The 21394-nt window shown below is 36.2% G+C and overlaps 2 protein-coding genes and 2 pseudogenes across 2 annotated transcripts; 1 reads left to right on the forward strand and 3 right to left on the reverse strand.

Annotated features, from left to right (window-relative positions):
- Positions 1 to 263: 263 nt before the first annotated feature.
- On the reverse strand, positions 264 to 1763 carry LOC120172229. Its single transcript, XM_039179746.1, has 2 exons — positions 1633 to 1763; positions 264 to 507 (listed from the first exon to the last, which is right to left on the reverse strand). Exons 1-2 carry the CDS (start codon positions 1677 to 1679, stop codon positions 279 to 281), a joined length of 276 nt encoding a protein of 91 aa, XP_039035677.1. The 5' UTR covers positions 1680 to 1763; the 3' UTR covers positions 264 to 278.
- A 7590-nt stretch (positions 1764 to 9353) lies between these two features.
- LOC120172211 lies at positions 9354 to 12342 on the reverse strand (annotated as a pseudogene).
- A 1285-nt stretch (positions 12343 to 13627) lies between these two features.
- LOC120172212 lies at positions 13628 to 14287 on the reverse strand (annotated as a pseudogene).
- A 3272-nt stretch (positions 14288 to 17559) lies between these two features.
- On the forward strand, positions 17560 to 19434 carry LOC120172213. The gene is made up of 5 exons (XM_039179736.1): positions 17560 to 17625; positions 17678 to 17863; positions 18003 to 18131; positions 18762 to 18888; positions 19058 to 19434. Exons 1-5 carry the CDS (start codon positions 17560 to 17562, stop codon positions 19432 to 19434), a joined length of 885 nt encoding a protein of 294 aa, XP_039035667.1.
- Positions 19435 to 21394: the final 1960 nt, after the last annotated feature.

Genomic DNA, 21394 nt, shown 5'->3' on the forward strand with positions numbered 1-21394 from the left:
ATTATTAGTTATAACTTTTCAATCAAATTTAACACCCTAAAATTTATAATTTCACACTTGTTAATATATTTCTTTTAGAAGTTTGTGCGAAAAAAGCATAAAATTTGACGTGGGCCCTTATTGTTTGACCTAGAGAATACGTTCTGTTTAGTGTTGGGTCTTGCTTCACTCCTTTAACCTTTAGAAAAGAACAAGGAAAACCTAAATGGATTCGACACAGGCTGCCACTTTCTTATTCACTGACAAATACCATATGATCCTTTAAATCAGAGAAAAGTTCAAAAGGTAGCTTCTAACAGCTTCATCTGGGCTGTGGAATTCTGGGCTTCTAACAGCTTCATCTGGCGTTCTGAGTTCTCCCTATCACGAGCACTGATTCCAATAATGATATCGAGCATTGTACCGGTTGTGCCAAAGAACACGAGGGGCGCTAGAGATTTCCTCTTTATCCCCACCGGGATCACTAGCAAAGCCCCCGCCACTGAAAACACCCATATGCCCAACGCACTGCACATATTCGACAGCAGTTCCACTCACCTCAATGCATCATCTAATGTATTCAAAACACATAATTGAAGGGAAAGACTGAGATTTAACTTTATGAGGGAAAATGAATCACGAAACTCAATGCTTCGAATCGTAGCACGTTCATTCATCCAGACACATCACATGTTACGTACTATCAGGCCTACCATGAGCATGGGCAAATGGATCCCTCCTCAGGCCCCCAAATTATAAATTCACGTATAATTAAAAAACAATAAATTATTTATTTAATCATTCATCTATTATTTTATTTCTATTTTAATTATCCAATTATTTTTTTCAAAATTATACTTAACGTTACATTTTTTTAACTATTTTTTAAATTATTTTTTTACTTTCCACTTAATTATTCTTTTTTTTTAATTTTTTTGACAAAATTAAGAAGGTTACAATCTAACATGTATCCCTTTTAAAAGAGGATCATATTTGTTTTGTGTGAGTAATTGAGTGTTTAATAAAAAATTTTAATGTTTTCTATTTAAAATTTAATGTATTTATTAAACGTAATATAAAAATAATTTACAAGTGAATTTATTTAGTTTTGTTTATTCTTACAATTCAAATTTTTTATAATTATTATTGAGGGCCTAATTTTTATTTTCGCCTAGTACCGTAAGCCTGATAGTGTATGCAGAAAACCCCACTAACAATCCGAAAGCAGAATCAAGATGGTTGGCGAGTGGATCCTTTTAAAAGGACTCCAATCGGAATTCAATAATATTTTGATTCCTATCGTACTATCATGCTGAAAGCCATACTAACAATCTGAAAGCCGAATCAAAATGGTCGGCGAGTGGATCGTTTTAAACAAACTCCAATCCAAATTCAACAATAGTCTACTTTCTTCAGTCAGATGAATGCAAATTGCAATCATACAGCAACATGGTTCAACTCGATACGTCATGAATTACTTCAAAACACCATAAGCAGTCATCTGCTCATAGAAACAGCCTCAATCATGGTAAATTAATTAGTTAAGATAATTCAAAATAGCCTCAATCATCTTAAACCCTAAAAGCACAAATTCAAACCCTGAACCTGAAGACGCCAAATCGGATGTGATAAAAGGAAGAGCAGAAAACTTACTTGGAAACTGAGCATTCCCCAAGCTGCTTAACCTCTTGGCCACCCATTTCCTGCTCTCTTAGTTATGTGATCTTCACACGTCAGCCCCAAAAGAATAAAGGGAAATCCTAGTTTATCTGCCATCACTTGAGCTTACCAGCCAAAATTAAACCCCAAAGACCCAAATAAGTAGAAAAAGAAAAGATTTTTCTCAAATAAAATTTTAACCAATGATGATGCGAAGACTTTTAGAATTATCCGTCTAAAAATTTGAATCTGTTTATTACAAGCAAATAATCTGAGTATTGTTATCTAAATTTGAATCTGAATTAAATAATATAATCCGTCAGATATAAAAATTTCCAATAATCTGTCGAATAGTTGTATCTGACAAAAAAAATCTAAATTTAAACTTATTTGTTGATATCTGAATCTAAAAAGATTCGAAATATGAGCTACTTTTTCGATATATAATAAAAAATTGAACAAAACTTCCTCATAATTAACAATAAATTGAGACTTTTAATTCAATTCTTCGATGAACTTTGCGAGCACATCAAAGCAACGAAACCTAACACTCAAATTCAAAACAACGAACAACTTAACCACAATTCAAAGCCCACACAAATCCGTAGATCAAACCAACAAAGAGGAAATCATCGACTACGTACGTACCTTCTGGAGATGGCTGTAGAGAAGAAACCGGGTAAAGAGTTAAAGAGGTGTAACTGAACGTGCCGCAGAGACTGAGATAGTTAAAATTCGTCGGACTTTATACAGTAGGAATGTAGTTGCGGAATTAGAACAAAATGATAATCAGACTGAGATTGGGCTTTGCTCAACCATGGTTGCCACTCGGTTATAGCCCATTTGAGCTAGGGATGCGCACGGTGCGAGGCGGGCCGATTTTTTTGGCCACCCGAACCCGATTCAAAAATATAAATTTTATATTTGATCTTATCCTTTCTCGATGAATTTTAGTTTTTTTTCGTCCCGAATTCGTCCTGATTTTCATACTAAAATCTCAATCCTGATTCGACTCGATATGAATGTATTAATATTTAAAATAATATACCGTATAATAATTTTATATTTTTAATAATTAAATAATATATTTTAATAATATAAAATAAAAATTCCTAAAATATTAATATATATATATATATATATAAATTAATCGGGTTGTGTCGGGTCAATGATTTTTCACCTTAAACTAAGCCCCGTCCCATCCCGAAGTTATACACTATATACCCCGCCATGTCTCATCCTGAGCCCCGAAATTTCAAAAAATAAATACCCTTATAGGGTTGGATCGGGTCATAAACCATCAGGTTCGAATATTTTAACCATCCCTAATTTGAGCTCATCCACAAATTTACTTCCATTTTATTATTATAATATAATATAAGTGTCTGTTTGTTTCACGAAAAATAGAATCCAAAAAATAAATGTCATAAAATGAATTACATCTCTTGAAAACCATTCTCTAAAAATCATTTACAATGTTTGAATGATGTTGTGTAATTCATTTTCTATGGGTTGATAATTTTTTTTTTAAATTATTATAAACATTAAATACAATAAATAATATTATTTATTAAAAATAATAATGTTTCTAAAATATTAGAATTATTTATTTAATATTATTTATGTTAATATTATTATTAAAAAAATATTATATCTATAATTTTATAAATTAAAATATTAAGATTATTATATTTTATTAAAATAAAATTATTATAACTTATAATTATAATTTATTAAAATAATAATAATAAATTATTATTTATTTATTTATTAAAACAATGATATTATTAATTTTTTTTAATTATTATATTAAAATAAAAATATTTTGTTATATTTTAAGGAGTATATTTTAAATATTCAACAATTCAATAATATTATTTTATGAAGTTAACAAATAATATTAATTTTATTAATAATTTATTATACATTATGAAAATAAAAGTACAATATTATATATTATAATAATATACTTATAACAATAAGAATACAATATTATATAATTATCAATAAATATAATTTAATAATTAATAAATTTATTAAAATGATACTAAAATATTTTTTAATATAAAATATATAAAATAATAATGTTTTGAGTGTTTATGCTTGAAGTGAAAAGTTCTTAAAATGACTTACGAAAATTCAGACTGTAAGTTATTTTTCAAAAAACACAAAGAAAATTCAGTTGAATATGAAAATGAATTATATTGACCATCGCCAACCAAACACTGAAAAATAAGTAAAACATTTTCTGGAAAATCAATTATAGTGAAACAAACAGACCCAAGAAAAATTGTTTAACATAAAGATGATCTAAAGGCATTTGGGAAGAGATACGAATCAAACATGACAAGGTACCTTGGCACAAGATTATTTGGTTTCCCATTCACATCCCAAAATTCAGCATTATTACTTGGTTGACAATTCTTGATATACTCCCAACAAGCGATAGACTTATTCGTATGGGAATTACCACTGTCGGTTCTTGTGTATTATGTAATGATGCCCTTGAATCGAGAAATCATTTGTTTCTTGACTGTGCAATGGTTGCTTCTCTATGGAATGGAATTTTAAATCTCTCTCACTTGGCCAAGCCTCCTATGTCATGGGATAACATGCTTGCTTGGGCTTCTTCAACTTGGAAAGGTAAATCTCTCCTTACTTTCATCATGAAGATTGCTTGGTGTGCTTTCATCTACATTGTTTGGGAGGAAAGAAATAGACGACTTTTTCAAGGAAGGGTTCGAACCGTAGAAGATATATTAAGTTCCATTAAGGAGATTTTTAGTACTCAACTTAGAAATAGCGATCTTAATAGACTTGATAATGTTAATACACTTCTTTGTAACAATTGGGGTATAGGCTAACCTTTTTTTTGTTGTAAATAGCATGTCTTTGATCCATGATTGGGATGTTTTGTACTGAACTCTTATTTGGATAATAAAATTTTACTTATCCAAAAAAATAATAATAATAATAATGAATTCATTAAGTGACTTCAATGGTGAAAGAGAATATTATTTTTTTCTCGAGATCTTAGGTTTTGTAGGATGCGCGTTCATTGTAAATGGACTTGATTCGGGTTCTTAAAGAACCGAAAGGAGTTACTTGATACCGACTTGAAAAGCTTGTGAGCAACTCTAAAATAGTAATATATGAAAATTTTAATTTTTAAAATTAAATTATTAATAAAATTAATATTCAAATATTATTTTTTTAAATATAATATAAGGCTATATATGCTTAAGGTTTATGTTTGAACTTGAGTTTGAATTTGAATCAAACTTGAGTTTGAGCTTTAATCGAGTTAATTATGAGACTGTTTCAAGTTCAAGTTTTTTTTAATTGAAGTTGAACTTCTAAATCGAGTCAAACTTTAATTTTTGATTTCAAATTCGAATCGAATTTAACAATTTTATTTATACAAACTTTTGAATCGAATCGAATTCAATTTATACTTTCGATTCAAATTCATCAATATTTGAGTTCAACTTGTTTACGGTCCCACTAGCAACGTAAAAAAATACTCTACAAACATGAATGTGAAGTTGCCATAAACAATGATCATGTGATGGCAGAAAATTTTCTTGATATTATCGGTGTATAAACAAATTATCTTCAATAATTCATATTATATAATATTAATTAGGTTACTGATATAATTTTTATCACGTGTTATAATGGGATGAGTAACCAGTAAATGTTAGAAATCATTTATCTTGAGCTACAAACACTATCAGGATAACCGTTCAATCGAATCAAGTTAAAAAAAATTTAAGTTATATTATAACTTAAATTTTATTTAAATTTTTTTAGTCGAGTCCAATTATTCGAATATATGTTTAAATTTATTTGTAAATATTTATAATATTATTGAAGTATTTTATTCCAATTTAAATGATTTCCTATAATCATATACAATACATGTATGTTGCTTCATGTTTATTTTCATATGTGATATACATACATTATATAAAGCTGATAGACTCAACTTAAACTTGAGAATCAATTTATTATTTACTAAAACTTTCGAGTTACTATTCGTGTTTTATTTTATAACCCAAATAGAATTTAATTTTTTTTTAAATCGAATCAAATTTATAAAGTTACGAATTTAATCAATTTGAGTATGAGGTTTCATGGGTTAAATCAAGTCAAAAAGGTCAACTTTTCGATTTGACCCAAGTGTTATTATAATGATGAAATATTTGTTTTGATGCAACATCCAAGGCGGTAAAAGGAGTAAAAGAAAGGGCGAAAATCTGGTTCAATACTCTGATTGCAAGTGAATGAATGGGCTTAATGAAATCCTAGGATTAAACATAATTAACACTTCTCTTAATGACAACAATGGTGAAATACTAACCCTAGATTGCCAGTTGATTAGCAGGTTTCATTAAAAACGTAAAAAATTACAGTTCTCTTCCTTCGAATTATTGTCTACCTTTCTTTCCTACGTGCCCGGTCTTCCGTTTGTGACGACTGAAATCCGACACGAAACGAAATGTCTGACCACGGCCTTCCTCGGCGCATACATAAGGACGAGCACCTGTGTGAACCCTAATATGTTCGGTTCGAGCCCATGCCCACTTGAATGTCATCTTGCAGCCCTTCCATGGGCATTTAAGAGGCCGGTCATCTAAATGAACTCGACGATGCTGAACCAGATATTTGTGTGAGAAGAACTTCTTCCCACGCTCTTTGACAGGACAAATGTTTCGTTTGTGCATGAGCAGCGCTTGTTTTGAGCCCAAACTCATCGAGCAGCCTTCAATGTCACACTGGTAATCCGTTTCTTTGTTTCTTACTTTTGCAGCGTTGTGACGGCTTCAATTTTCGAATTCAAAGCATTCTTCTTACTGGATTGCTTCTCTTTCGGTTTTGTTTCCAGCTCTCTCAGAGGCTTTCGGCTTCTTTTGCTTCGGCGTTTGTTTGGTCCACCTTCAGTCTCGTCTTCATCAGATGAATTGCACTGTCTAGCACTTTGCTTAATTCTGGTGTTCCAATCCCGAGTCTCTTGTTTCACTTGCTGAGAGACTACTTGTTTTGTTGACTGATGTTTCGCTCGTTTCGCATTCCGAGGGTTTACTTGTTTTACTTTTCGTGGTGTTGGGGCTTTCCTTTTTCCGCTTCTAAGACTCTTTTTTGATTGATGAGAAGTATCATACGATGAATCATCTGAAATTGCATCTTCAGTCTCAAGAATCTTGGTTTGCTTACTTCTCGGGGTCCTCCTAGGCTGCCGAAGTGGACTGTCATCTGGAGAATCAGATGAAACTGCGTCTTCCCTCTCAATAAACTCAGATAGATGACTTCTACGAACTCTCCTATCACTAAATTTGGCCGCTATGCTACTAGGAACCCTCCGATGCTGCTGTTTAGGATTATCCTCGACTGAATCATCTGAAAACTCATCATCTCTTTCGACGCACTTCATTTGCTTGCCTCTCAGAATCCCCCTAAGCTGATTCTGAGAGTCATCGTCCGAATCTTCATCTGACATTGCATCATCGCACTCAAGAAGCTTTCTTTGTTCGTCTTTGCGCATTATTTTTGAGATTGTGGCATTCCTCTTGTAGTTTTATTTTAATTACTCGTTATTAAAAACTAATAAAATTACTTAACTGATATTGTATATATTTCTATTTTATTTTAATGATAATATGATATTGTATATAGGTGATATTTTTTAGCTTTACATTCTTTTATTATTGAAATTTGTTACAAGTTTAGAGAGTAACAAAAAAATGTAAAGTTAAAAAATAACACATTTATTTAAAATATTCTTTCTAATATTAATTTTAAAAAATATAAAATAAATATTAAATTCTAATTTTATTAAAAATGAATAAACATTATTAACCGTTGTTAAAAAATTATAATTAATGAATAATAATTCATTTGATCCCTCCATTATAATTAAAAATTTATTTTAATATTTTTTTATATTTTTTAACAATTAATTTTAAAAGTCAATAAAATTTTCAAAAATAAATGAAATTTTTAAATTTTTAAATTATAAAATATTTTTTATCATCATCATCTTGTAAAAGAAATACTAGTTATAAAACTTTTATAAAATTATTCATATTTTAAATTACTTACCCTCAAAGTTTTCATATACTAGATTATACGTATTGTGTAATTTCATACAAAAATCAAAATTTGTCAAGTTACAAAATAATTTGCAAAAGAATATTTAAAGATTTTAATGTATAAAGTTTATTTTTTACACACAAAAATAAATAAAGTTAAAGTTTTTACACAAAAATCAAATTAATTACATATTAGATACTATTTTAAAAATATTTACAAAATTAACACTCGATTTTTACACTTCATCAAACGGCGCAATACATGAGTCGTGTCTTACCCCATGTGGCGCCACATCAGGGTAAGGCACAGTGCGTGAGTCGCGTCTTTCTATAAAGGGTGTTAGATCAGAAAATAAAGTTACATGATATCTGACAGCTGACAGGAAAATAAAGATTGATAGGGTATTAAATACAGTTTTTTTTCGCCATTTTTTTTTTGTACAAAGGGAGCCCTGCAACAGCAGTGAAGAGAGAACACTTAGCTAGGCATGTCCAATTTAGCAACCGCTTGAACTCATCTGTAGCCTGAGATAGCATCTGCAGATTCCTACATCCACCACGCCCAGTGTGTGCGTGACAATCCGCGACCTTGTTCGCTTCACGGTCGATATGCTGGATGGTGACACTCCAGTCATATTGAAGAAGTCTATGCGTTCTTCCGATGATAGTAGCTTCATAATTAATTGATGATTAAATACACAGTTTAATCTATATTCTATTTAACAGATTAATTAATCAAACCGTTAATACTATACGATTTCGATTAACCGAACCGTTAAAAATAATAGTTAACAGTTAAGGTTACGAAGGTTAACCGTTAATAAATTAAATTTCTAATTATATTTCTAATTTTTTTATATTTTTACATAAATAACTTAATATAAATTTCTATTATTTATAATTTATAGATATTTTTAATAAAATTTGTATACAAATAACTTAATATACATTTTTTATTATTTTTAATTTTTATTTCTTTAAAAATATAGAACTATAGTTACACCAATATATAATTGTTTATTGTTAGGTACTGAGATGTTAGTTGATCTACATAATTACATCGGTGTAAGTATGTGTTAACTGTTACACTTTTTATTTTATTTACTTACACCGTTGTAAATATGTGTTAAGTGTTACCCTTTTTGGTTTATTCACTTATGTATTAAGTTCTACACTTGTTCATTTTATTTACTTATACCGGTGTAAGTATGTGTTAAATGCTACATTTTTTTAATATGAATTATGAAAAAATTTGACAAATAAATATAATAGGTTAACCTAGAACCGAACCTTTAATAACCATTAACTATTAGAAGTTAACCGTTTTTTAATAGTTAAATTACGGTTAGAAAAATCTTATAACCATTTTTACAGGTAATTGACCGTTTAAGTTAAACGATACGATTAACCGTCCATGAACAGTCAAAATCATCATCGTATACTGCAAGTAATTGTCAGCATATCGTATAATGATATATAATATCATCCTTAATGAACATGCTACTCTATTTTAATATCCAACAACGACACCCAACTTTATACAATGGCCAAGCTCTCCATTCGATGACCACAACGACAGAAAGAAAGAAAGAACGGACAGGAAGGAATTCGAACATACCGGAACTATGTATTCACCAACTCCGCAGTGGTGGGCGGAGGAGCTTCCATTACTAATGACCCAAAGGATGGCAGAAGCCAGCCCTTCTTCTGGGCATAGTCCGTATAGAAACTGGATTTATCTTTTGCATTTGGGATATCAAGAGCTAGGTCATCCAGCCCCTCCTTCACCCGGGTGAACCCTTTGCTCATTTGATTAATAGTGATTAGCCCCTCGTCGAAACACACCTGTAGCAGATCCAACATCCTATCGTTCTTCTTCTCCATGGCCATCACCAGTGCTTTCTTAACCACTTCGTGGTTAAAGAATGACATCCCAAGGCCTCGGATACACCGGCAAGCTTCACCTACAACACCTCCGCTTTCGTACTCCTCGAGCCATGCGGACAGTCTCACTTCCACTGCAATTTGGTGTCAACTTGCTGGCGATCTCATCAAGATTCAATGGGACCAACACATCATCAATAACAGCTCTAGCCAAGAAGAGAGCGAGTTCAGTCGAAGCATCCAAAATATCCAAGGCAGTGTCTTCCGCAGACTCCAGAAGCATGGCAAATCCATTCACTATATCTTCAGTTGAAAAGATCTCAATGTGAAGAGCAGGGAGCAAAACAGATGCCATTTCTTTCTCCCTGTTCTTCCTGTCCAGGGCAAGAGTGATAAGCTTCTTCAAGAAAATAGGATTAAATTCAAGCAGCCCTAGATCTTCAAGACTCTGGATGAGTTCCGGAATATCATCAGACAGAAAATACTCATGAATTATAGTTACAACCTCCTCCTTGTACTGGCTCGTTTTTTTGTCTTCATTTTGAGCTTCTCCATCTTCGCACGAGGACTTTGTGAATGATGCATCAAGCCATCCTTCAGAAATAGCCTTGGGGACAATTGATTGAAACAAAGTTTTCGCGGATGGAATGTCAAGGGCAAGATCATCAAGACCTTCTGCAAACCGAGCAAACCCTTTCACTATTTGACTTGAACTTATCAACCCTTCCTCAGCCGCTTCCTTCAAGAGTTTCAGCATAAGTGGTTTGGCTGCTTGAATTTCCACGTCAAGAACCAAAGCCCTCTTAACAACTTCATGATGAAAGAATGAAACACCTAATTCCCTTATACACCTACAGGCCTCAAGTGTGTCACCACTATCAAAATACTCCCTTAAAAGATCAGCAATCTTTTTCTTCATTTCTTTAACTGTGACATGAATGCTACCAACCCATCTCCTCTCCAAAAGTTCAGCATGGTGGGGTGCTGAGAGATAGCTCTTCTCCGCAGTTTGCAAAACCAGATACCCCTTGGAAGATTCAGGAAGTGTCTTCTTTGCCCTCGAGAGGAAAGCTGGAGGCAGTATCTCATCAACCACAGCACGAGCTACAAACAGAGCAAGGATATTGACCGCATCCGTTATGTCCACAACAAGGTCATCAGCATCCTCGAGAAGCATAACAAAACCATCCTTAATCTGGGTTGGGCTGATGACATAGGCATATAGTGCAGAAAGCAAAACCGAGGCCATTTCCTTCTCTTTATCATGCCTGTCCATGGCCATGGAGACAAGTCTCTTAATAAAATAAGGATGAAATTCACTTGAGCCAAGATTTTTGAGGTCGGTGCTGCCAATTCCACATCACCGGTGCTAAAATATTCTTCTATTATATAGACAACAGCTTTCTTGTACTTATCTAGGGGGTCAGAAATAGTTGACCCAACAAGTTTATATGGTTCCTGGCAAAGACAAGAGTAAAGAAATTAAGCATCACCAAAACTATTTCACAAATGAGTATCATGGCAGGTACTAGTGAAATTAACTCTATAAACAATGGTGGTTTAACAGAAGAGACTAAAGGTACAAATACCTCTCCACTGTCATAGTTAGGATCATTTCTATCGATATGTGATTCACAGTCAGTATCAAGCAGTTTCTCCCATGTGCCCTTGCCACCAGCACCATCTGTTTTAACATTATTAAGGAGGAAAGGAACCAATCGGTAAGAAAAAGAAAAGATAACAACTCCTTGGTGAATCCCCCACATCTCAAGCTAAGTTCTTTGGCAAAATACAGATACAAAGCAACATAGCATCATAAGCCAACATTAAGGCCAGCTTATCATTAGGATTCAATGAATTACATGCAGAGAAGAAAGCCGAATCGTGGAATAATAAAAGGCAAGATGAAACTCCTTTAAGTGCTAACATAGCTACAGGAATAAAATCAACAAACAAAATTTGAAACTTCGCAACTTCTTTTCATCTTACTAAGGCCCCAATTTGTTAAGAAACACTCTTAATTACTAGCTGAGCAAGCTAAGCAAGGGCCATACCAAGTATCAACCCCGACAAAAACCACAATATCACAAAATCCAGAAGTAACTTGAAATGATTCTTTTAATATCAGATTACATGTTTAAGGTGAAACTGATGATGAGTAGTCAACCTTTACACAGGTTTTTGGTCATCCATCTTTTCTTCCCCCAAACCCCACTTCATTAAGCAAAAATCAGCTTGCACCGATCACTGATTTGAATTCAATTATCCCACCAATAAAATATGAAGAATGTGATCCACAAATAATTATTAAACGAAAAATGAATAAATACCATCCACAAGGCTATCAAACTACAAAATAAATACACAAAGAGGTTAGAGGAATAAATAAATGAATTAAGACCCCAGAGAGGTTAGCAAGGGGAAAAAACAATTGTAAAACAATAACCAAGGCAACGAGAAGTCTCACCCTTCTTTTACACGGACAAACTTCCCTGAGTGAGACGACGAACATGCTTCACTCCAACACACAGGTTGCCACCTTACCACCAGCAGGAACCTTCAATTGGTGATCGGAAAGCAAGGAAGTAGGGGATTTCGGAGACGACGACAATCTAGGAGATGATAAAGCAATCTCCACATTTTGACTCGCTAATTTTAGCATCTCCCTTTGTTCATCAGTAAGAAATCCCTCACCTGATGCCATTTACTCTTCACCAATTCTAAATATCTGTAAGTAAAATACTCTCTCCAAGATTAAACTGTTACTGGATGAACTATTTCGATTGAAATAAACAATTAATTCAGGAAATATTGATTAGCCATAAAAATTTAAATAAAAGGAACGGAGAAAAACAGTACAATGCAATAAAATCTCATCTGAAAAGTATTACACTGTTATCGGATGAACTACGTTCAGTTAGAACAACAATTAAATAAAGAAATCTTGATTAGCATTAGGGAAAAAAACTTAAAAGTAGTGAAGGAAAAACAGTGGAATGCAATAAAATCTCATGGACCAAGTAAGATAAGCCGGGCATTTACTAAAAGCGTGACGGTTACACTCAACACTCTACTTCCGTTAATGTTCCCACTATCTTCCCAGCAACAAAACATGAAGATGGTAACAGATTCTAACGAAAGAAAAATAATGTGAATGAGAAAAAAATACCAGATTCCTAGTGTGAAACTTGGATAAACGAACATAAAATGAAGTAAGAACCCTATTCCGATCCTCCTCCTGTTCGTGGCTGGGATCTGAAGCCAAAACAATAGTAAACCAGATCTCTGAACCGGAGCTCCTATTCCAGTAACACTAATAAACGGCGAGCTCAAGAAGGAAAGAGCCAAAAATGAAGCCCTATATTGAAGGAAATGGGTCGTCGGATCAAAGTTCCGGGTCGGAAATATGTTAGATTAAGGAAATGGACGACGGCTAGAAAAAGAAGGGATAGAATACTCAATATATAGAGGCTGCGGTTATAATCACACGTCACTAAAGGGAAGAGGATGTTCTCGGTTTTAAGTCCACGTGGCATCGTTACTACAAGGCACGGACTAAAGTGACGGCTCCTTGTCTCATATATATATATATATATATATTTCGGTAAATTACATGTTTAGTATTGTAACAACACTTTTATTCTATTTTGATTATTCAATTATCAAATATTTAATAAAAAAAATGTGTAACTTTTAAGGTTTGATTTGATGAAATTAATCTTTATTTATATCAGTAAACGAGTGGATGAGAATACATGGCATTCACAAAAATAAATTGAATGTGAAATTCTTTTAAAATAATTACAATAATCATGTTTTGTAAAATATATTAAATTTTAAAGAGTATCTATTTATATTTAATATAAAAAAGCTGTGTCAAATGAATATAAAAAAATAAATGGAAAAGTAGAAAATTTTGAATTTTGATATTAAAATATGAAATATTATTTTGTGTAATTTGAATACATTTGTGCACATTAAGCAAGATCTCGCATGTAATGGAAAACAGGCATTCATTGCTTGGCAGCAGTTGAAGGATCCTTTTTCTTGTTCTTCCAGAACTCAGCTTTCTTGGTCTTCCTTTTGGCTTTCACCATCCCAATTTTACTGTTAATTATACCCATTATGGCACTCTTGTTCCTCTTGTTCTGTTTTGCAACTTTCACATCCAATATCGATCTCAGCTTTTCATACGACTTCACATCCGGAACTTGCCCCCCCTTTTCACCATCTGCTTGTGATAATAGAATGCCCTCTTGAAATCCCGAACACGAACAAACGCGTAGATCATTGTCGAATACGTGGCGGAATCCGGTTTTAAATCAAGAACCTCCATTTCTTTCAACAACTGCGGCAATTTGTGGTGTTGGCCTCCCCTTGCATACGCATTCATCAGCATGTTATATGTCATCTGTGTTGGTTGGAAGCCCATCTTCCCGAACTCGGAAATAACATCCCTTGCTTCCACATATTGACCTAGTTTGGCGAATCCGTCAAGAAGAATGTTGAAGGTAACCCGAGTGCCTTCTATTTTTTTCTTTGATCATCAGCTTCCATACTCAACTGTCGCCCGCACGCCTGAATGCATCCAATAGAGCAGTGTAGGTTTCAATGGAAGGTTTAATTCATTCTCTCTGCATATCCTCGAATACGGTAGAGGAGCTGAGGGACATGACTTGAAGAATCTGATAATCGGGTCTTTTATATGCTTTTTTTCTTCGTTAATTTCAAGTTTGAGTTCTTGTTCTTCAGGTTCCTAAAGAAAAGGGAGGAAAATAGGGAATGAAGAGTGAGATGTACAAGGAGGGGGAGGAGGCGTTGCAAAGATGGTGAAGGAAGGAGGAAAGGATTTAGAGGTTGGTAGCATTAAAAAGAGTTTCCAACTATGATTAATAAGGAAGTGACGGTGACAAATGAAGCAGGGTGTAGAACACAAGCTTAACTGTCATCGCCAAGGTTGAATCGTTCTTTTTCTTTTTCTTTTCATGTTGATATTCCATATTTTGAGCTTATTGTCATGGAACGCCAGCCCAAGACTGAGCCCAGTTCATTCAAGGCTGCCAGAGACTACCTTTGCCACGTTTTGGACCTTCTAGAAGACCCAGCAGAGTTGGCCCATCCACCTTGGAGAGAGAAAAGACATGATAATTATTTGAAATTATCTTAGAGATAATTCCCACTAATTATTTATTAATTTAGAGTTATAGATAGAGTAGGGCTCTCATCCTGACTATTGATGTAATTTAATATTAACCGGTGATTGTAGGGGGCTCCAACTATAAACGGAGGCTCACCCACACCTCACGTACTCACTTCAGATTGAAGAATACAAGTTAGCATTCACTCCAAACTCTCTCTTCTCCATTTGTGCGCCAATCCCTCTATTTTCCCCCTTTTCCTTTATTTTTGCAACGTTCTAAGCATTCTTGCTTAGTGGAGGTTTGGGTTACTTAGCTGATTTTCGACCTTGAAAACGACTAAGGCCACACGAGCTTGCTAGCAGCAGTCTAGCCCCGTGACCAGTGGTATCAGAGCTTGTTTTTGCTGATTTTTTGTTGGTTCGAGATGGCACCACAACAAGGCGAGGCAACAGGTTCCGATGGGAATGAAGCCCGCAATGCTAGAAAGAAGAGAGCACCATCGAAAGATGTTCTCTTCCATCCAGGAGAAGGTTATCATGCTCGAGGGTTCCATGACAGAAGCCAAGAGAGTGATGGACATGTTGGAGTCCGTATACCTTGAAAGGCTGGGATCGTTGGATCTCAAGAAGCTGGAGTCCTTGGAGGATATCAGGGAGGAGGTTCATGATTCACTCAATGAGGTGGATGTGAAGGCAACTGGTCGAGGTAATTCCTTAGAAGCCATGGTGGTGGCTTTAAGGAAGGAAGTCGAGGAACTCAAGAGCAAGGGTTCCGATTCTGAGGTGGTCGAGCTGAAAAGGGAGGTTGAGTTGTTCAAGACAGGAACTGTTGGTGTGCAAAGCTGCGTTCGGGAATAGTGTAGCCACGGTTGCACCAAAAGCCTTGGGTGACATCCCTAAGCCAGAGAAGTTCAAAGGGACCAGGTCCGCCCAGGATGTTGAAAATTTTCTTTGGGGGTTGGACCACTACTTTGCAACCACAGACATCACGAAAGATGCCAAGAAAGTAAGCATCACCAGTGTTTACTTGTCAGAAGTTGCCCTCATGTGTGGCGACGCAGATACAACGTTTGTCGAATTAATGCTCCAAGTCCCGAATTTGAGTGAAGAGGATGGGTTCTTCACCTTCATGGCTGGTTTGAAACCATGGGCGAAGAACGAGCTAGGGGGACGAGGAGTTAAGGAGCTCTCGGTTGCCTTGACGACGGCCGAGTCAATTAGTGTGCTTGGCGTCAAGAAGGTGGACTCCAAACCAAAGCCGAAGTTCTGAGACGGTAGTGGTGATAGGGACAAGGCGTCCAAATCCGAAAAAGATTCGAGTGGCACTGACAAGCCATCGAATGGTAAGCACTCGGATAAGAAAGACAAGCATATTATCCAGTGTTACAACTGCAAGGGCCAAGGGGAATTTGGCGAGGGACTGTCCATAGAAGAATAAACTCTCGGCCATCAAGGAGAAAGATGGGGAAGAGAGTGAGACTCTTAAGCTTGGCTCCATCCTTAGCATAATGGAGGTCAATAAGGGTCGAAAGAAGAAGGGGTTGATGTTCGTTGACGTTAACGTTGCTGGCCAGAAATTGAGTGCACTAGTGGACACCGGTGCCTCAGAGTTGTTCATGTCAGAAAAAGTTGCCAAGAGACTTAGCCTTCATGTGGAGAAGGTAAGTGGTTCTATCAAGACCGTCAATGCCAAAGAAGTTTCGATTACGGGGTCGCAAAGGGAATTGAGTTAACCATTGGAGGTTGGTTCGGAAGGGAAGCCATCAAGGTGATTCCTCTTGACGACTTTGACTTCGTGCTTGGGTTAAGTTTCTTGGACCGGATCATTGCTTTCCCAGTACCTTTTGCCGGTTGTTTGTGCATTCTGGATCCAAAACAACAATGCATTGTTCAAGTGAGCCGAGGGCCCGGAGTAGGGGCCAAAGTTTTGTTCGCAATCCAGTTCTCAAAGCCGGTGCGCAAGGAGGAACCGACCTTCTTAGCTGTCTTGGTGTGTGATGAGCTAGCCACAACCAAGGAAGTCCCCGACGTGGTGAGTCACGTTTTGGCAGAATTCAAAGATGTGATGCCTGTCGAGTTGCCAAAGAAGTTACCTCCAAAGAGGGAGGTAGATCACAAAATTGAGCTTGCGCCGAATGCGGAGCCACCCGCTCGAGCCTCTTACCAAATGGCTCTGCTCGAGTTAGAGGATATGCGCACATAGTTGAAGGATCTCTTCGATGTCGGATACATCCGACCATCCAAGTCCCCCTATGGTGCTCTAGTGCTGTTTCAGAAGAAACACGATGGTTCTTTGCGGATGTGCATCGTTTACCGGGCTTTGAATAAGCTCACGATGAAGAACAAATACCTGATTCCTCTCATTACGAACTTGTTCAATCATCTTGGTGGTGCAAGGTGGTTCACCAAGTTGGATTTACGATCGGGCTATTACCAAGTCAGGATAGGCGAGGGAGATGAACCGAAGACAACTTATGTGACTAGGTACGGTTCGTATGAAGACCTTGTGATTCTCTTTGGCCTCACGAATGCTCCAACCACTTTTTTCACCCTGATGAACAAGGTGTTGCAACCCTTTCTGGATCGATTTGTTATAGTTTACCTCGACGAAATCATCATCTGCAGCAAGATGTTGGAGGAGCATGTTGAACACTTGAAGAAAGTGTTCATGGTGTTACGAGAGAATGAGCTCTTTGTCAAAGAAGATAAGTGTTCATTCGCCAAAACGGAGGTTTCTTTCCTTGGCCACATTGTTGGAGGTGGCAAGATCTGGTTAGATAGGGACAAGGTTTGAGCCATTGACGAATGACAGGTGCCAACCAAGGTGACGGAGCTGAGGTCATTCCTGGGGTTAACCAACTATTACCGGAGGTTTGTCAATGGTTACTCAAAGATCGCAACCCCCTTGACCGAGTTATTATAGGAAGACAAGGCGTGGGATTGGGGCCCAAAGTGTCAAAGTGCTTTTGACGAAATCAAGCTTGCTATGATAAGCGAGCCAGTTTTGGTGTTGCCAGATCACACCAAGCCCTTTAAAGTATTCACCGATGCATCCGACGTTGCCATTGGTGGGGTCCTGTGCAAGAGGGACATCCAGTTGCTTATAAAAGTCAGAAGCTCAATGAGACCGAGAGGAGATACACGGTCTATGAGAAAGAGATGACTGCGGTTGTGCATTATTTGCGCACCTGGCGACATTTCTTGCTTGGGTCCAAGTTCGTGGTGTTTACCGACAATGTTATCAACAGCTACTTCTTAACCCAGAAGAAGTTGTCACCAAAGTAGGCTCATTGGCAAGAGTTTCTTACCGAGTTCGATTTTTCCTTGGAACACAAACCAAGGAAGGTAAATTCTTTGGCCGATGCATTAAGCCGAAGGTATGACATGGAATTTGTGAGTTTACCGACAGGACAGATGCGGGAGCACATCAAGAAGGGGTTACTACATGATCCGATAGCCCCTTCATTGATTGAGCTTGCCAATAAGGGAAAGACTCGAAAGTTTTGGCTCGATGGAGGCTTGTTGTATGCTTGAGGACACCGCCTCTATGTGCCACAGTTTGAAGGATTACGAAAGGAGCTCATGAAGGAATGCCATGATTCCAAGTGGGCGGGACATCCGGGGATCCACCGGACTTTGGCCTTGATAGCATAACACTATTATTGGCCGTACATGGGCAATGATGTTGAGGCATATGTGAAGACATGTCTTGTGTGCCAACAAGATAAGATAGAGCAGTGGAAACCAGCTGGATTGTTGCAGCCTCTTCCTATCCACGAGAAACCATAGGAAAGTCTTTCCATGGATTTCATTGTCGGTTTGCCAGTTTTCGATGAATTTTCTAGCATCATGGTCGTGATTGATAGATTTTCCAAGTATGTGACCTTTATTCCAGCATCCAAAGTATGTCAAGCCGAGGAGGCCGCTTGTCTTTTTCTCAAGTACGTGGTGAAGTACTGAGGTGTTCCAAAGACGATTATCAGTGATCGAGACACAATGTTTACTAGGAGGTTCTGGAAGGAGTTGTTCAAGTTGATGGGATCAAGCTTGAACTTCTCGACGAGTGTTTATCCACAGATGTATGGGAAGACCAAGAGAGTGAATGCACTCGTAGAGATTTACTTGAGGCACTATGTGAGTGCCACGCAACGTGATTTGCTGAAATTGTTGTATATAGCCCAGTTTTCCTATAATTTGCAAAGGAGTGAAGCGACCAATCAGAGTCCATTTGAAATTGTTACCGGGCAGTAGCCACTCACACCAAACGTGGTTGTGACTGGGTACCAAGGACCGAATCTAACAGCATATCAATTTGCCAAGGAGTGGCAAGAACAACATGAACTCGCCCGAGCTTGCTTGCACAAGGCCAGGAAGTGGACCAAGAAGTGGGCGGATCAAAAGCATCAGGATGTGAACTTTGAGGTTGGTGACCTATTCCTTGCCAAATTAAGTGGTATATTGCACAACCTATATCACAAAGGGCTTGTGCGAAGATACGAGGGGCCATTCAAAGTTTTGAAGCGAGTAGGCACCATAGCCTACAAATTGGAGTTGCCTTCGACCATCAAAGCTCATCCTATGTTCCATGTGAGTTTGTTGAAGCTGTACTATCAGGATGAGGAGGAGCTAGATCGAGGCAAGTCACACCGAGCGCCAGTCGGGGTAAAGGTCTCTTATTAGAGAGAAGTAGAAGCTATCCACGCAGAGAGAGCTGTTCATGGAGTGGGAAAACGAACATGGCATGAATACCTTGTTTAGTGGAATGGACTTCCAAAGAGTGAGGGAAGTTGGGAACCTACCAAAGCCTTATGAAAATTCTGAGATAAGATAGACCAGTTCCACTCTAGCTGCGCAACGAGGGTGTCACTAGAACTAGTAGGGGAGAATATCACGGACCGCCAGCCCAAGACCGAGCCCAGTTCATTCAAGGCTGCCATAAACTACCTTTGCCACGTTTTGGGCCTTCTAAAAGACCCAGCAGAGCTGGCCTATCCAACTTGGAGAGAGAAAAGGCATGATAATTATTTGATATTATCTTAGAGATAATTCCTACTAATTATTCATTAATTTAGAGTTATATATAGAGTAGGGCTCTCATCCTGACCGTTAATGTAATTTAATCTTAACCGTTGATTGTAGGGGGCTCCAACTATAAAAGGAAGCTCACCCCCACCTCATTTACTCACTTCAGATTGAGGAATACAAGTTAGCATTCACTCTAAACTCTATCTTCTCCATTTATGAACCAATCCCTTTATTTTCCCCCTTTTCCTTTGTTTTTGCATCGTTCTAAGCATTCTTGCTTAGTGGAAATTTGGGTTACTTAGTTGATTTTCGACCTTGAAAATGACTAAGGTCGCATGAGCTTGCTAACAACAGTCTAGCCCCGTGACATTATCATATAAAACAGTGAGACTACTGGCTAGCGGGTAGAATAGAACTATTAAAAAATTGGTTAAAACTAGAAAGATGGCTACTCGAAGATGGGTTGAGAGTTGAGACTCGAGAATAATAATGGACATGTATATAAATGAGTTATAATTTGATCTAATTTTATAAAAGATAAAATATATAAATAGTCTTTTATTATTAAGGTATAAATATAAAATAAGTATACAACTTATAGGTGTTTAAATTATTTTTTGACTTGTTTTGGTGTCTAACGTTATAAACGTTCCATTTTAGGTGTCTCGATCGTAATAATTGTTAAATAAAAATCATTATCTAATCGTTATTCATTTATTTTCGGACATGTAACATTGATTATATTTTCTATTTCAGTTTTCTATAAAATTCGAATATATAAAAATAAAATAAATAAAATATTAAAATCAATATTTCAATCTTAATATTAAAATTATTATTTTAACCTAGAAAATAAAAACCTAAAAGTTACCATGATCCTTTTTTCCTCTGTTTAAACTCTCATCCTCCATAATTTTCTTCTGAAGTCTCTTCCTTCCTCGTTCTTCTTAGATTTCCCTTTTCCTTATCATCATACTTTGTTCTTCCCAAAACTAGGGTTTTAGCATCGTACGGACTCTTTATCTTAAAAACTGTGAATTATGTCGAGTGAATCTTCAAAATCGTATCATAAAGGGTCGAGTATTGTTATTATGGAATGAGGGCTCCGATTTGCAGTTCAAATGTGCCTCGAAGCAAAGGAAGGAGATTTTATGGGTGTTCACAAATGTAAGAGTTATTTTTTAATCTGCTAAATTAATGCGTAAGAGTATAGAACCAAAAAAATTGTTGAACTATATTTTGATATAATAATTAAGGCAAAATATTTTTGTACGTAAATAAGATTTATTCAAAGTTTTTCAAAGTTTTCAAAAATAATTCAAAGTCTATTTATAAGTGGAATTGAGCACAAAACATTTTTCTGGACAAGTAGTACCGATACTATTCTTATAGTATCGATATCTCATGAACAGTACTGATATTGTTCATATGGTACCGATACCAAAGGTAAGGGAAATATCGATACTCACTAGGTAGTAGAACATTGCTTAAATTCCAGAATGCAAAAATGGTACCGATACCCAAATGGGTACCGATACTACTATGTAATACCAATACTACTCTATATAGTAGTATCGATACCATGAGCATAGTATCAATACCATCAGGCCCCAAT

Source organism: Hibiscus syriacus, unplaced genomic scaffold, assembly GCF_006381635.1.
Source record: "Hibiscus syriacus cultivar Baekdansim isolate YM2019G1 unplaced genomic scaffold, ASM638163v2 tig00111847_pilon, whole genome shotgun sequence".
NCBI classification, from domain to species: Eukaryota; Viridiplantae; Streptophyta; class Magnoliopsida; order Malvales; family Malvaceae; genus Hibiscus; species Hibiscus syriacus.

Coding starts and splice junctions, on each gene's coding strand:
- LOC120172213 (XM_039179736.1), top strand. CDS start 17,560: ATGACAGGTGCCAACCAAGGTGACGGAGCTGAGGTCATTCCTGGGGTT. Junction 18,132..18,761: donor GCCGATGCATTAAGCCGAAG/GTATGACATGGA, acceptor AATGTTTACTAG/GAGGTTCTGGAAGGAGTTGT. Junction 18,889..19,057: donor AGATTTACTTGAGGCACTAT/GTGAGTGCCACG, acceptor CGAATCTAACAG/CATATCAATTTGCCAAGGAG.
- LOC120172229 (XM_039179746.1), bottom strand. CDS start 1,679: ATGGGTGGCCAAGAGGTTAAGCAGCTTGGGGAATGCTCAGTTTCCAA. Junction 508..1,632: donor GGGGAATGCTCAGTTTCCAA/GTAAGTTTTCTG, acceptor GAATATGTGCAG/TGCGTTGGGCATATGGGTGT.